This window comes from Coloeus monedula (genome assembly GCF_965178545.1).
Source record: "Coloeus monedula genome assembly, chromosome: 17".
Taxonomy (NCBI): domain Eukaryota; kingdom Metazoa; phylum Chordata; class Aves; order Passeriformes; family Corvidae; genus Coloeus; species Coloeus monedula.
In genome coordinates, this window is record NC_138797.1 from 15,770,070 (window position 1) to 15,786,535 (window position 16,466).

Sequence of the window (16,466 nt, forward strand, 5' to 3'; positions counted from 1 at the left end):
CCAACACACACTTGGGAACCGCTCCCGGGAACGTGCTTCAACCAGAACCAGTTACATCCTCCTCTAACTTACACGTTCGTAACGGGCACGCGTGGCCGCCTGTCTCAGACCCACCGGGAGTGTCCCGGCACCGCCGGTTAACAACGTCTGTGTGAGCAGCGAGCTGTTATAATTTAACCTCTCCCGAACCGAGAGCACGGCGCGTGCCTTTCCCCGCAGCTGCTCAGGGCCGCGGCGGGGTCACCGAAGGCACCGACGGCGACTTCCCTGTCGCCGTTGCGGCGGGTCGCGGGCACGCGCGGGCGGTACCGCGGGAACAGCGCCCCGCGCCGGCAGAGGGCGCGCGAGGCACGGGGCGGAGGGGGCGGTGCGAACGGGAACGCCCGGAACCGCCCCGGCCCCGCCCCGGCCGCGCTTCCGCCCCCGACCCGAACCGGACCGGACGGCGCCCACCGCCCCACCCTGCCCGGCCCCGCCCCGGCCCCGCCCCGGCCCCGCCCCGCCCGGTCCCGACCCGGCCCCGCGCCCGACCCGGCCGCCGCCCGGCCCCGCCCCGCGCTGCGCCGCCGGCCGTGCCGCCCCGCCATTGGCTGCTGCGCGCCGGGCGGCGCTGCCCATTGGTCCGGCGGGCGCGCGGCGGCGCCGGCGATTGGCGGGAGGCGGCGGGGGCGGGGCCCGGCTCGCCCGCCCCCCCCGCCGCAGCGCGGCCCGTTCCCGTCGCTGCCGGGCGCGCCCGCGGGTTCTGCGCGCCCATCCCCGGCCGGGCCGTGGCCGAGAGCGGCCGCGCCATGGCCGAGAGCGGCCCGGGGTCGGCGGCGCCGCGGGACGAGGCCGCGGAGGAGCCCGAGGGCGGCGGGCGGCGCTGGGGCGCTCAGCACGCCGGGGCCCGCGAGCTGGCCGAGCTCTACTCGCCAGGTGAGGCGGCGCGGACGGGCGGGGCCCTCGGGCCGGGTGCTCGAGGTGGCTCCCGCAGGACTCGTTCCCCTCGAGCCCGGTTCCCCTCGAGCCCGGTTCTCCCCGGGCCCGGTTCTGCTGTGCCCGGTTCCTGTCGGGCCCGGCTCCCCCGGCCCGGCTTCCCCGCCGCTCCGGGCCCCGGCCGCTCCCGCGCGGCTCCGTTCCCCCGGAAGAGCGGGCAGGGCCCGGGGCTGCCGTCCCTCGGCCCGGCGGGGGCAGCGCGGGGCTCCGAGCGGGGCTGCGGCACGGGCCGGGCTGCGGGCGGGAGCGTTTCCAGCAGAAACTGCCCAGAATGGACGTTCTGCTCTCCAAAGCCGACCAGCGTAGAGCGAACCTTTCGCTCTAGACGCAGGTGGGCAGATGTGGTCGCAACACGAGGTAACAACAGAAGCTTTGCCTTCAGAACATCTGTTCAGTGGGCTACCCTGTGATCTCCAGGCCTGGCACCTCAGAAAGGGGCAGAGGGATGCTTGAATTCCTGTTTCGCTCTTCCTGAAGCTTGGAACTTGTCAAACAAGCTTCAGTTTTTCATTGGAGTGCTCAGTAAATGACTGTTTGACTATGGTGTGGAAATAATTGCGAAGTCCTTGTAAAAAAAACCATGATTTGTTTTTAGCTCATGGTGTGAGCAGTGCTGGGTATTCCTGCTATTCCTAGTGAATCTATTCTCTGGTGAAGAATTAGGGAAGGGAAGATGTGTTTTCAGCATCTTGTGGTTTCCAGCAGATCAGCTGAGCCCAGCTTGCACATCCAAGGCAATTCCTGCACGAGTGGGTGTTCTTACTCGCAGAGAGCCATGTGATGATAGGAAATCCAAGGCCTTTGGTGGTTTGTGTGACTGGGGCAAGTCTGCCCATTTCAGTTTCTTTTGCTCACCTGCTGCTTGCCTTTGAGAAGGTCCTGTGTGACACCTTTCAGTTGCTCTGGTCCATCCAGGACTGATGCCTGTGCTGCACATAAAAGTGGTCACTGACTTTACCACTGGTCTGGCTCATAAGGAAAAGATTTTCCTCCCCAAAGAGCTTGCTGTCCTTCTCGCTGGCTGTACACATGTACAGTGATATGTCAGAGAGCTGAGGGTGTATTAGATATGCAGGTTTCTTCTGGCATTCCATAAAAAATTTACATAAGCAATGCCAGAATATGTTTTGTGGTGGTAGCATATCATGTTCAAATTCTGAATTCATAAGAACGGGGATTACATTGAATTGTGCAGAGTGAACATGACTGGAATATTCCCCTGATTTCTTTAAGCACGTACTTTGTGGCTTTGGCACTTCATTCCTTCACACAGGACACACTTTGGGATTTGAGTGCCCTTTAAACATACGTTATCAGCGCTGACTCAGTTCCTTGACTGATTTGCCTTCCCAGTGCAGACCTGAGGCTGCGTATTTGAACCTGGATATCTTGAGAGCCATCCTGGATCCCTGTGTTCGGAGTACAGAGGTGTTTGCACACACTGAACTCGGGGGACTTGCCAGCCTCCTTTCCAGCAGTAAGCTAATTGTTCCATGAGGATCTACCCACTTAGCTCCTCTAATCAGGGTGTGGTTTTCTTATGCAGGAAATGAGTGTTAATTAACTCTTATTTTCATTACTCCAGGGATCTCTATAGAATCACCCACATTGTGACCTGATGCTGCTGTCAAATATGGCTGTTCTTGTGTCTTAATTTAATTTTATTATTCTCTCCTCTGGTACTGCAGAGGATGTTAATTTACATACCCATGGCCCTTCTAGAACTTCTAAAATTGACCTGTCAAAGTCTTTGTTCATACTTTCAAATATTGCCTTGTAGGCACATTGGAGATAAGACTGATCCTCCCTCCATTTATGTTCCTACTTTCCCTGCTCATTGCATGGTACAGTTGAGAAGGAGGACTTGATTTAGCATTTAGGAGGAGAAATTTGATCAGGCATTAGGTCAGCAGAGAGGAGGAGTAGGGCAGAAGCTCTTGTCCTGGACACATGCCAGGCCTGAGTGTGCCTCTGCTCGTGGGAGAGCACATGCACCTCACTGGAGTCCTCGCTGAGCCCTCCTTGTGCTCTGCTTTGCCAGAGGGACTGGGGAAGGGGCTGCGGGGTAGCTGCTCCGGGGAGCCCTGGGCAAGAGGAGGCTGTGCTGGCTGACCCCTCACACAGGCAGGGACTGACCTGGCAGCTCCAGAGAGCATTAAGAGCTGCCTGCAGCCCTGGCCCTTCTGGCCATGGTGGCAGCTCAGATCTTCTTGGCCTTGGCTATTAAAGGTCTGTTCTGTGCCCTAATCCATGCAGGTCTCAGCCTGAGTGTTCCCTGCACTCTGCCTCGGTGCCTTGTGGGGATCCAGCAGTGAAGAACAGGGAGCAGCTTTCTGCTGCTAGTGTGATGCTCAAAGTGTTACTGTATTCTGATGTGCCTGTTCCCTTTTTATAGGCAGTAAATGATTTTTTTATTGAGGTACAAAGTGGTACAGCAAGGTGCAGGAGAGAATTTATGCCAGTTCTTTCTCTTTTCTTGTTCTGTCCCTTGTCATCTCAGAAGGGCTGAGAGTTCACAGCCTTTGCCTGGGAGATGGAGGGCGCAGACAAGACAACAGTTCAGGGAGAAGCTTCGGGGGAATGCTTGTGACGTTAGACAAGCCATTCCAGGGCCACCAAAATGCAGAATGGTGAGAATGGTGCTTTTTCCTGTTAGTACAACAGCTTTATTTAAAATCTCAGAGCTTGTAAATATTACGGATCACAAGGTGATTTAAATATGTTCAAGGCCAGAAATTTGTTCCCAGATTCAGCCCTTCCAGTAACACTGAATATTGGATGAATGCAAATTGAGAAAAGATGTGACATGGAGGAACTTTATGCCAGCAATCTCAGGGAGAGGGAAACTAGGACAGTGTGAGATGATGCCTGATTTGGCCCCATTATTTGGACAAGGGCAGAGGGAAGAGGTTAGTAGTGGCTTGGGGAAGGGGAATGTCATTAAACAAAATGTGTGCGCCTCCCATGGATAAATAAGTTTCTGTTTCAGTTCCCTGTCGGACAAATGGAGCAAGTCATCCAGGCAGTAGAATGGTCTGTCTCTGTTATTTTAGGCTTCAAAATGTCCTCTCAGATAAAAGTAAAACATGCCTTTTTCCTTTTTTTACCAACAGGAAAAAGACTACAAGAATGGATCTCTGTCATCTTATGCTTCTCTCTGATCTGTTTCAATTTTTACAATCTCCTCTTCTACTTGCGACTGGAACACACACCCTCAGTTCTCGTTGGGATATGTAAGTAGGAACTATTTGCTGCCCTGCTCAAGGGAAGACTGTTGTGGTGTGGGAAGCAAATGTGGGATCCTTAAGGCTTGACTTGCTATTGGAAAGGGAGAGGGACATTTGTGTGTGAGCCTCTGAAACTGAGACCATCTGCAAACTGTGTTATTGCTTCGTCTTTACATTTCAGTGGCTTCTCAGTATCTCAGAGGGGAAGTTTTGATGTAGCTGGGTAAGTTTGGTGTTCTTGGGTAGTCACCGCAAGTGTAAGGACTATTGAGAAGGAAAAGAGCTGTCAGAATGGTCAGAGTTGGAAACAAAATACATTGATCGACAAAAATATTCACAAGAACTTTTCAAAATGCAAAAGCTCAAGAGAAATGTTATAAAAGGCACTTCAGGCATCAAACTGGCTTCATTTCTGGGGACTGCAGACTGAACACGAGAATTTTGGAGAATTGTGCTTTCATGTCAGGATGTGATGTTTGGCCTTTATCCTGAATGATGACTTTTTCCAGGAATATAAGAAAAGCTGATTCCACCTCTTCTGTGGAGGAGAGGAAGAATGTTCAGCCCCTGTGCTTTAGAAAAAAATAGCTTCCCTGTAAACTGTGTGAGATGTCTGTTTTAGAAGAGAATGGTACTTGTTCATAATCAGTGCTGTGCATTGCTAATGAGTTCAAACAAACAAACAAAGCCCACCCAAAGTACTGCACCAGGTTCAAGCAGTGGTACATGATAGAAGCTCTGAATTTCTGCCAAATCTGGTATGTGGTAATTCCTGATGTCTGTGTAGAGGTTATTGGCTGTGTTGGGGCTGGGGGGGAGCAGTGTCCTCCACTGTGAGTCACACCAGCTCTCCTGGCCTTATTCAGTCTTGCCTGCTCTCATCTGATTAGGTGGAGGTGTTGGGAGGAATGGAGAAGAACATGGCATGGGAACTGCTCCTTAGGAATGAGGGCAGAGCCAGACAAGAGAATCAGCAATGATGGTTAACCTGTGGTGCAATCTGTTCGCAGCTGGCTTTCATCTCAAAGTTAATATTGATAAAAGCTTGAGTTCTCTGATATCCTGGTTACCAGTTTAACTGATAAAGCTGCCAATTCACTGATAGTATTATTTAAATAGTAGTGAATGATTAAAATAGCAGAATCTGGATTCTGTGTAAATAAAGTGGTGTGGAAATAACTGATAGATAGCCTGAAGCACTTACTACTTTATGGCACTCATTTTTGTACACACTATCTTGTTTTGCTGCCTTCAATACATTATTTCTCCAGGTGAAGCATGAATGATATCTAATTAACAGTGATTATTAGGTTTTATTGCATATTGTGAAAGTCATATCCATAAAAGTCCTGATTCCTAAATACGTGAGCAGCTCCACGGGCACAGTTGGGAATCCTGAGTCACCTGCAGGGTGAGGTGTGTTCCATTCACAGCTTCCCTCAGGCTTGGCTTGGAATATTGACCTTCGAGCTGAAGTCACAAAATAAACATTCTGCTAATGAAGACGGAGCTTTAGATCAAGTTCCTGCCAGGTCTTTGGGAATCTGAAAGGGGTCACTGATCCAGTGGGCTGGATCTGTTCTGCTGCACAGACCTGTTCAGTGGATCAGGACTCCTGTGTACTCTCACGTAAACGCATATATTCTTTTAGGAAATGAAGTGGTTTGAACGTTCTGCATCATGTCACTGAGCCTAAACCCTGTGTCTGCAATTAAAAGCCGTGTCATAGCTTCTTTCTTTGTGCCTTTAAGGGCACATGGAATTGTAACATGAGTAATACTGTAAATACCTTAACCTGGCGATTCTTGGGACAGAAGAGATCTGCTCCTGTGGCTGGCAGTCAGGCAGCACGTCCCTCCCTGTGTGCTGTGGGGGTGTGGGAGGCAGGTGCCGTGGCCGTGCTGAGTCACTCACTGTCTGCAAGGGAGCGCAGCACTGAGGGGACACCTCCGTGGCCTTGGCTCAGTGGCTCTTGCACTGGGCTGTGTCCTGCTCACTGAGGATGAGCTTGCTGGACAGGAAGAGCCACGGGACTCTCTCGTCTTCCAGGCTGGTTTAGCAGAGATGAGACAATTTCCTTCCCCTCCTCACTGTCAAAAAAAAAAAAAGAAGAGCAGGCAGAGGATGGATTTCTGTTGTGGTTTGTGCTAACTGCACTCATGCCCTGTTCTGGATATCCTCAACTGCTGGGCAGCCATAGAACTGTTCCTCTTTCTGCAAGCTGAGAGTAGCACACATTTGAGTTTGGTGTTTTATTTGCATGCACACAAGCACCCAGTTAACTCAGGCAGCCCTGGCTGGGAACGGGGCTGTGAGGGAGCCTGAACACCCCGACTTTTCCCACTGCAGCAGGACACAATCCCAGCAGTGCCACAGAACCAGAGCAGCCTCTGCCACTGTAATCGAAGGTTGGTAGTGCCAGGGACAAGGCTGGCAAAGGGATTATTGTGTGGTAAGCAGAAAAGCCTCACCAAAACATGTAGTATCAGGCTTGAAAGCCCTTATACCTTCAGGTGAGCTTGTGGTGTCCAGCATATTATCCAATGTACACGAGTGGAGTATATAGTTCATATATTAGTAGTATCTAGATAAAAAGTTTGGCAAGTTACAGCATGAATCTTGGTTTTCATTTTCCTCTCCTTCCTTCTATTTTGTCTAGGGTTTTAAACCCCATTTTTCCAAGTTGGTTGACTTGTTTCAGACACTTGGCTTTTATCTGCAGCCACATTTGTTTGTGACAGGGACTGTTCATTGCAGTCTTACAAAAAAATGAAGAGTTAACTTTGTGTTGTAACCTGTTTATATTTGTAAGAACTGCCCCACATAGGACAGATATCTTTAGGAACATCTTGTGACATGATGCAAGTTACAATTAATTACTGCTCTCTTGAAAGATGGGCAACTGATTTTTTTAACCCATCTGAAGTACGTTTCATTATTGCAGAGGTTGTGGGTTAGACAGAGAGAGCACACAGGAAGAAATCACTTAGTGCAGTTTCAAAATAGAAACTGGATCTCATCAAGGCCCAGAACCTCTTTGTTTCAAGCTCCAGGAGCTCTGCAGGGTTGCCCTTGGTGAGCTGCATTGCAGAGCCAGACAATGCGTGTGTAACACACGAAAGCTGTGGCACACGTTGGAGAAAAAACACTCCAGAGACGTCAGTGCTGACTGAAGTGACTGCTGGGCATGTGGGTCAGGCATCCACATCCTGCTGCCTCACAGCTCCAAGGATGTCACTTCATCTTGGATTTACTATGTGCATTAAAATGAGTTTCCACTTGAAATTTTGTTTTTAAAGGCTCTTGAAATTACACCAGAATCCTCAGTTAGCAAAGGAAAATGATCCTTTACTTCAGTGCTGGTCCAAATAATTTGGTTCTTTGTCACCTGCTGTCTTACCCTACATGAAGTTACCATCGGTTACTTGGTAGCTGCGGGTAACTTTGTGTTTCCGTCTCTGGTGCGACATCTCTTAAAGAGGGAAACTCTGCCAGTTGCGATTGGGTGGCCGAGCTTTGATTCTGTAAGCGTTTCACAGATACCTTTGTGTTGCAGTAGCAGGGTTTGTGCGGTGTCTGCTGTGGATCCCGTGGGCAGAACTGCGGTGTTTTCCCATGGAGCCCCGGCACGAGGAGGAGGAGGAGGAGGGTGTTGCTCTTGGAAGTGGAGTGACCTGCTACTAGTGCTGGTTGGCACTCGGCAGGCGGTGCTGCCACCATTATCTGTTCTTCGTGTCAGTGGGATTGGGGATGGGCTCCTGGGCGTGCTGGCAGCTGCTGTTGGGCAGGGTCTGCCGGGGTTCCTGCCCTGGCACTGCAGGGACGCTGGTGGCACGGCCCCATCTGTGTCCCCACGGGTGTGCACAGGGGACAAAGACAGCTCTGTGTGCCTGCCCAGCTGTCAGGGGCTCTCTTAAAGTCACAGGGGAGTTTGGCCGGAGGATTTAGTTTATCAGGTGGTGGTTCTGAGCCAAGCTGTGCTTTTGTAGATGACTGTTTGCTTTAAGATCTGCTGCTGTTCAGCCCTGGGGGAGACAGGACCCCGATTCTTTGGGGAATCTGCCTTTCGCTGCAGTGTCCAAGCTGCGGTGGCTGTTCCCCGAGGCTGTTTGGGGTGTGCCGGTGAGAGGTGGGGGGCGAGGTGTGCCCGTGCTCGGGAGGCATCGCTGGAGGCAGGACATTGGTCACAAGGCATTCCCGGGCAGGGAGTAGCCCCAAGGAGAGATGTCTGCTCCGTGAGTGACTTGCCAGGGGAGCTCCTGTGACGGAGCCCAGGCTTTTCCTGTCCCTGGAGTGCGGACACTGCAGACAGGACTTGTTGGAAGCCCTGGTTACAGTGTGATGTAACTCCTATTCACAGGAACACATTTGCTCTCCCAGACCCTCTCGTGTGCACTCTGAGGTCGAGTTCTGAGTGAAAGTTTCTCAGCTTTATTAGCCAAAATTATGAACTCTTTTGTTTTGTTTCCAAGCTGTTACACTTGTTGAAATGTCCAGGGATTATTACTTTAGCCTCATAACTTGCCATAGTATCAAACCCCTGCCTTCTCTGTACTGAGAGTCATTATGTGGGGACTGCAGGTGACTAAGGCATTTTATTTTCATAAGCATAGAAGTGACAAACAACGGGTGCTTTGGCATATCAATATTTAGACAAGATTTTTTTCTGTGTGGAATTAGCCATGCCGACCCTTTAGTGCTGTTCAACCAGTTAATACAGTCGCTGATTAAACATGAGTACTTCTCAGTGATGTTACACAATAGCGTCAAATTATTTAATAACATCTTATCTTGGTTTTGTCCTCTTCAGAGACTCTAACTGAATTTTTACAGTAAATATGAAACTTTGTATATTTTGATGTAAGACTTCCAGGTTACAATTTGATCGTTCTATCTATGCAAAGCCAAGCTTAAGCTTGGCTCGTAAAATTTTGGTGAGGTACAACTTTTAATTGTAAATATGCACAGCAGTTTTCTCTCTCAAAGCTCTCATGGGGCCTCCTCCTTCTGCAGGCCCCAGGAGCAGCCTTGGCCACGGGAAGTGGTTTGAGAGTCACCCACAAGAGCAGAGGTTGCAGGTTATCTCTCAGTTTGACTCTGAAGCAGTGAAGAGGTGGAGTGGAGCCTTTCTGGGGTCACAAACCCTACACATTCCCTGGTTTCTGAGCAGGACACAAGCGGGACAGAGCTGCCCTGTGTCCATGGTGTCTTTGGGGCATGTCCAGCCCCATGTCCCGCTCCGGCGTGTCCAGGCTCTGGGGAGAGGCACCTGGTGTTTGAGGGCCCCACTGTGCCTGGGAGGTGCCCACGCCAGAGGATCACAGGTGTGGGGAAATGGGACAGAGCAGCAGTTCGAGGAAATGTGTGTGGCAGTCGAGTGTTCACTTGGATACTGGTTGGAGTGCATTTGTGCACCTTTGGGCTCGCTGTGTGCTGGGCTGCCTTCCTTCCTCCTTATTCTGCAGTCTGCTTGCAAACCAAAGAATCCCACTGTTCTGAGCAAGTCCTGCAGCTCGTTGCCCTCTGCCCTCCTCCTGCATGCTCCAAGCATCTCCTTCTCCTCGGGAATAACCCCTGGATGGGCCGATCCTCCACCCCTCTCTCAGTGAGCTGGAGGAAAGCTAATGTGTGTGGGTCAGGACTTCCCTAATGCTGCACTGAGCTGCCTTCTGGTGAGTGTTGAATCCACCGTTTGCAGTTCTGTACCTCAGCTGGGGTTACCTTGCTTTTTCTGACTGTGTGGTTGGCACTTAACTCATGCTCAGGGCTGTTGATCTCCTCTCACCCTCACAGCCTCGATGACAGAGCATCAAGATTTTTTACCACCTTTGAGCGTCGGCTGAACTCCTGTGCCTTGGCCTTGCCATTTTCAGTAAAGCCAGTGCTTTACTCTGTGTGAGGGTGCTGAGCTCAGTTCAGCACTGGGCTGTGCCCTCTGAGCCCGGGGACAGGACACACACCCCCCCCCCAAGTGTTACTGTGCTGGTCATGTGAAACCTCAGCACAGCTCTTGCTCTTTATTGCAACTCATCCTCCACAGCTGCAGAGGAGTGAGCACACCCTGCTGCCATACAACTGGAACAAGATTGCTGGTAGTTAGATTTTTTTCCCAATTGCTTGAGTATAATGCACTGCTTCAGGCACCCTCCATTCTTCCCTTTACCAGCTGACATCAAAAAACACGAGGAACATCTATTGAGCTGTCAGTATTTTGCCTCAATTTGTGTTGCTGTTCCTGCAGTTATTTCACTTGGATGATGCAGCAGCTGGAGGCGAGGCGGGCTAATGGGGGCATTACCTCAGCGAGAATGGCATTTGAGTTGTTGCAAAGAGAAGTGTTGTTTGGATATCTTCCCCTGAACCCAGGCTGCTTGCCCTTTCAGCTGCTAGGAGCAGATCTAAACGCTATTGTGTCCCACCCAGTCTTGCTGTAGCCTGCATGTGTGGTCTGGAACAAAAACAAATGTACAGGATTTACTGCTTATAAAATAAGCTGTCTTCAGTATAATAAGGGGGTACATAAAGATTGAAGTGTCTCCTGCTGCATTCAAGAGTTTGGGCCAACTGGATAATGGATTCAATGGTGGGGGGTGATTTATAATATGAAAAGAGCTTTTTTATTTCTTCTCCCTTTTTGAAAATGAAAGGTGAGGGGAAGGACTGCAGAGGTGAGGGGTAAGCCGAGCAAAATGTACCCACTAGGGGAGGTATTCCTCTTCTGTAGGAGATGGGATAAACACAAATATAGATTTAATGAAGATTGTTACTGTCCAAATGGTGTCTTGCTAACCTCTTTTTGCTAATTGCCTGACTGTATGTGTATTCAGACTGGGTAGATCTCATGTGGTTGTAAGTATCTAAGTTAGAGACAGATAAACAAATAAACTTGTAAAACAAGTGTAAGATGTGACTGAGTCAGTAAAAATGCTGTGTTTGACTCTCTCTCTCTCTCATTGAAGTTGCAGGAGTTATTACAGCCGACTTCCTCTCAGGACTGTTCCACTGGGGAGCAGACACCTGGGGATCTGTGGAGCTACCCATCGTTGGAAAGGTTTGGGATTTTCATTCTTCAGCTTGAAAAAGTTCTGAAGTCCCTTTCTGCAGCACTGCCAGTGCTCCCAGCTGAGCTGGGCTCTGAGCTCAGCCCTGCCAGTGTGAGCAGCTCCACACCCAGCCCAGGGAGCAGCCCCAGGTTTGCACCTGGCCTGGGGGACACTGCGAGGTGGCACTGCTCCATTTGGTCACCTGCCTTGAGGCTGGCAGAGCTGCAATACCGGTGTTTGCAGACCTCCCCAGGCTCTGTGGGGATCGCCTGTGACACCACAAGTGTTGGAACCTGGCTGGGCATTGTGGATGTTTAAAAGGTCAGGAACACAGATTTGGAGTGTTGTCCCTGCAGCTGAACTCCTAAAAACTTGTGAAACAGGAGGATGCTCCAGGAAGAATCTTCCCAATTCCCTCTTCTATGGGCCCCTGTTGTAACACAGTAATATTAGAATGGTGGTGACTGAAGATTTAATTTGAGATGTATTATACACCTGCAGCTACAAATGCCAGTTGCTTGGTGGAAGGTTCACTGGCTTCTGTAGTAAGCAACAATCTGTTTTCTTAATTAAATTTCTTAATAGCTACCATTAATTACTCCTCACAGTGCAATATTAGAAAGATCATTATTTAAAAAAAAAATTGTGGGCTGTTCCTTGTTATTATCCAGAGTTACATGAACTACAACAGCAGAAGTAAAACTGTTTGGTTTGGCTAATTTTTGTTCACCTCCGATAGACTTCATAGTCTTTTCAATCCCTGTTTCTCTGGAGCACAGATTAAATAATTTTTAAAAATCCCTGCCAGAGACTCTGCACTAAATAACCATGAGTTGAGACTGCTCAGAACACCTTTGCACAGGCTGGACATGCTGGAAGTGTTAAGGGCAAATCAGTGGTTTGACTGTCCCACACAATAAAACAATTGCTCTGTGTGTTCAGATGTGATTTCTGCTCCTAGAGGTGACTTCTCTATAGTCTGTTTGTCTTCCACTGCTTTGTCCAGTCACTTAATTTGCATTTAGTGTGTTAGTGCTGGCATCTGTCACCCATAAATATGGTAGGCTGAATTCTAATTTTTTTAGTGGTTTTTTTTTCCCCTTGGTTGATTCTGCTTAGCAAGTGAATTTCACAGGCTTGTTTTGCCTGTGAAATTTAGGTGCTGATGCTTTGTTTTTAAGATTACGTACTAAAGGTTCTAAGTGAAAATTAAGAATAATAAAAATGAAAAGCAAAAAAAACCCTGGATTTGGGTGTGGGAACTGAATTGTTTTGCAAATGTAAATCAAATGATCTGAAGTGTTGTCATGACAAAAGTTTGAATCCTGCTTACATGCTTTGTACTATGGAATTCTCTTCAACTCAGTCATCAGGTCTGAATTTATGAGAGGGTTTTGGGGGTTTGTTGGGGCTACTTTTTTGTAATATTTTTCTTTCCAAGACCATTATTGAGTGCGGTATTGTGTTTATCCAATTCTTTTCCCAGGCTTTCATCAGACCCTTTAGGGAACATCATATTGACCCCACAGCAATCACCAGGCATGACTTCATAGAGACCAATGGAGACAACTGCTTCATGACACTGGTCCCCTTGGCAAACATGGCATACAAATTTGTTTCTTTTTCCCCAGGTAAGCTGTTACTTCTGACTGCTGTGGTTTAGCGTTCTTGTTCCTATTGAAATGAACATTTGTCTGTGTGAAGTTTGGAGAAATCCATGGATGTGATATGACAAGGAATAGCTGTTGGAAGCATGGTGTTCCTGGAAGGAAGGAGAGAAACTTCCCTTTCAGGTGTGGTGGCAGAAGGTGGCACAGCGAGGTTCTCTAGCTCATCAGAGAATCTGGGGCTGGAGAGTTGTGCAAAGAAGATTAGAAGTTATGCTAAATACTCTTTGTAAGAGGGACCAAGCTGTGAACATCTAGGGAAACTCGTTGTTCCAAAGTGTGTAACACAAAACAGTGCTTCATCTCTGTGCACAAATACTTCATGTGCAAACTAAAAGTCAAGAATTAAAGGATCAAATTAATTTTATAGATAGTAAACTCAGCTTGACTTCCTGTTTATGGTGTGTTGACAGACTCTGGCACTTCCCAGCCTGTCTTGTTACATTTGGGAATTGCTTATGGCTCGCTGGCTCCTGTGACACTTCTGCTAAAGCAGCTTTGGTGAGGCCTTTGTCAGTTCCTGCAGCAGCAGGCAGCTCTGGCTGGGCAGGACATTGTCCTGGTAGAAATGTGCTGTTCCATAACTGGTGTTCTCAGCTGCCTGTGGTGTTTTGCAGAGGCACTGTGTGAGACCTGTCCCTGGGAGTGTTACGTCTTTGCCCTCATCATCTTCATTACCATGACGAACCAGATCCACAAGTGGTCCCACACGTACTTTGGCCTTCCAGGCTGGGTGGTATTCCTCCAGGACTGGCACATCATCCTGCCCCGGAAGCACCACAGGATCCACCACGTGTCCCCGCACGAGACCTACTTCTGCATCACCACAGGTACTGCCACCCTGCAGGGCCACCCTGCCCAGGACAGCTGCGAGACACCTGCAGAGTCATGCAGTTAACTGTGCTCTGGCTGCACAAGCTTTTGGGAAAACTGCAGCTGGGTTTTTGCATCAAAAGTGGGGGGGAAGGTTTGTGATCAGCTGCAGGGAACTTGGAGCCTGAGGGAGCAGTCAGTGGTGCTGAGATTCGATTGTGTGGGGTCTTGGTGAGCTCAGGCCACTAATGAGGTTTGTTCATTAAAGCTGCTCTTCCTTCAGAAGAGCAGAATGTCTGCAGCTGGTCTGGAATGCTCAATTCTAAAGCCAGGCTTCTGGATTTTCAGCATCCACTCATTCTGACTCAGAGGAGTGGACAGGTTGGCAGAAAACGTTAGCTTCCTATTATATCTGTCCAGGTGGAAATGCTCAGTCACCAGTGTTGCACGATCCTAAATAAGTTATCAAGTTAATTGGACAGCTGGAAATAAACCACTCTGGTTCTTCGTTCTGTCATTGGCTTCCACAAACAGTTCATGTGGGTTTTGAAACCTCTGCCAAGAAACAAATCTAATTCTCATTAGCAGAATGTCATGTAGAAACATGGTACAGTTAAGAAGCCTGACTTGACAGATGGTGGCAAAAATCTTGCCTCCCAAAGAGCTATTCTTTCAGTCCTACTATGTCCTGAAAGTTTAAGCCTGACCATTATTAGCAGTATTGGGCTGGTTGGTTTTTTTTTCTCATTGAACTTTGGACACTATCACAAACTAATCCTCTTTTTCCTTTGCAATCCCTTAGGTTGGCTGAATTATCCGTTAGAGAAGATAAGATTTTGGAGATGTTTGGAGAACATCATCCAAGGACTTACTGGGGAGAAGCCAAGAGCAGATGACATGAAATGGGCTCAGAAAATCAAGTAACTTTTGCCAGCCTTCTGCAATCCATAACTTGTTGCCAATGTTGTTTTAAAAAAAAAAAAAAAATAAAGCCATCAGCCAAATTCAAGACCTGCAAAGAAATAACAGACTCTAAAGCACAAACTAAAAAGTGTTAACACAGACTACAATGAAAAGAACTAATTCTTAAAACAATACTTGAAATGAAGATGATTACTCTCACTGAGCACCTTTTTGTTTAGCCATGTCTGCTTTCACCTTAGAACATGCTTCATCACTGTATCCGTGAGGTACCGGGCACGCCAGAGGCAGCACGGGCATGCCAGGGGGACGTGGGGGCGTAGGAAACATGTGTTGTATCAACATTATTGAACACTTCCAAAACAGCTTGTTGCCTAAGACCTACAGGGAGAATGGTGACAAGTTTGTCACTTGGTGTTGGAGTGCAAGGGCACTGCATGAGAACAGTGGGGGGGCAATGGAAGCCTATAAAATCATGACTGTTCAGTGCACTCAGTGATTGATCAACGTACAGCTCTGTCTTCACTATCATGTTCAGCCTGATTGACGTCACGTGGAACAGACTTTGAGAATCCCGCTCCTCCGGGGGGCCACCAATCCTCAAGTGTCTTCAGTTTCCCTTAAAACAAATCTCTTTCGACTCTCCACGTGGAATTGAGCAGTTTCTGCATAAGCCTTCAACTTCAGGAGCCTCTGAGAAGAGGGAGGGCACCCCACAACACACGTGTCTGTTTGTGTGGAGTGCTCACTGCTGAGTCTTCTATTAAGTGTTTCCTACCCTGACAATAAATGTTTGAAATAGTTCTAGCATTGGGCACACTGCAAATAGCTGTATTCAAGAGCTCAAGGTATCAAACTCATAATGTTAGAACAGAAATGTCAATGACTGGTGTTTTGTTTTGTTTTTTTTTTTTAAGGTGCTTGCTTGTTTCTGTAAATAATATAAAGCCTTAATCTCTTCTGGTGTAATGGAATAATATTTTAATGTGATGTTTGAATGTATATAATATATTTATAACAAAGCAGTTGGATAATACTAATCATGTTCAAGTCTTGTTGCTGTTCTTCATTGCTGCACTGGCAGCACTAAGTGCAAGGGCTTGATCAGTGGTTGGTTGCATAACACCCTGTGCAGTCCCACACCTGAGGCACCTGGCAGCCTGTCACAGCTTGTTTGGCTTGGAGTGATCATCTGCCAGCATTTTAGGAGCCTGGCACTATGTTTCACCAACTTCTACACCTTTCAAGAAGTGTAAATAATTAATTCTGCTCTGGATGCAAAGGAGTAACCCCAACTGACTTAGGGTGAAGAAGTTTCTCAAAAACATCCAACAGGCACTTTATCAAGATAATGTGATTTGGATCTTGTTTAGTTCTTGCCTGACTGAAAACTTACTGATGGTCAAATGTAAGGTATTTTCCCTCCTCTAGTTGTAAATTGTGTTAAATTCAAACTGCCTCTTCCTGAAGAGCAGGGTATGATGATATTGAGTCATAGGTTTAGACGGACCTTGATCTCCACTTCTTCAGATATGGTGGATGGCTTCTGAAAGAGTTGGGACCTGGTAACTCTCCTTCAGTGGGAAGTACTGAATGCAGATGCCTCTGAGCTGGGTTCTGCAGATTAAAGTCACAGTTGGTACCTTGGTCACAAAATATTTCATTTAAGTGTTCAGACCATTGGAGAACTTTATGCCATCACATGAAACTGCTGTCTGTTCCCACTGCCTCAGTCAGTATCGGGTCTCCATGCAGCTTTGACATTAAAGAATTCTTCCACTTCAGTAGGAGTCCCAAAATGCTTTCAGTTGATACTGGAG

The 16,466-nt window shown here is 48.3% G+C and overlaps 1 protein-coding gene across 1 annotated transcript; it reads left to right on the plus strand.

Annotated features, from left to right (window-relative positions):
• Positions 1-715: 715 nt before the first annotated feature.
• On the plus strand, positions 716-15,691 carry LOC309579345 (plasmanylethanolamine desaturase 1-like). The gene is made up of 6 exons (XM_082292611.1): positions 716-915; positions 4,089-4,208; positions 11,162-11,253; positions 12,732-12,876; positions 13,530-13,742; positions 14,528-15,691. The coding sequence occupies exons 1-6, from the start codon at positions 789-791 to the stop codon at positions 14,647-14,649; spliced, it is 819 nt and encodes a 272-aa protein (XP_082148737.1). The 5' UTR covers positions 716-788; the 3' UTR covers positions 14,650-15,691.
• The last annotated feature ends 775 nt before the right edge of the window (positions 15,692-16,466 follow it).

Coding starts and splice junctions, on each gene's coding strand:
- LOC309579345 (XM_082292611.1), top strand. CDS start 789: ATGGCCGAGAGCGGCCCGGGGTCGGCGGCGCCGCGGGACGAGGCCGCG. Junction 11,254..12,731: donor AGCTACCCATCGTTGGAAAG/GTTTGGGATTTT, acceptor TTCTTTTCCCAG/GCTTTCATCAGACCCTTTAG. Junction 13,743..14,527: donor CTACTTCTGCATCACCACAG/GTACTGCCACCC, acceptor GCAATCCCTTAG/GTTGGCTGAATTATCCGTTA.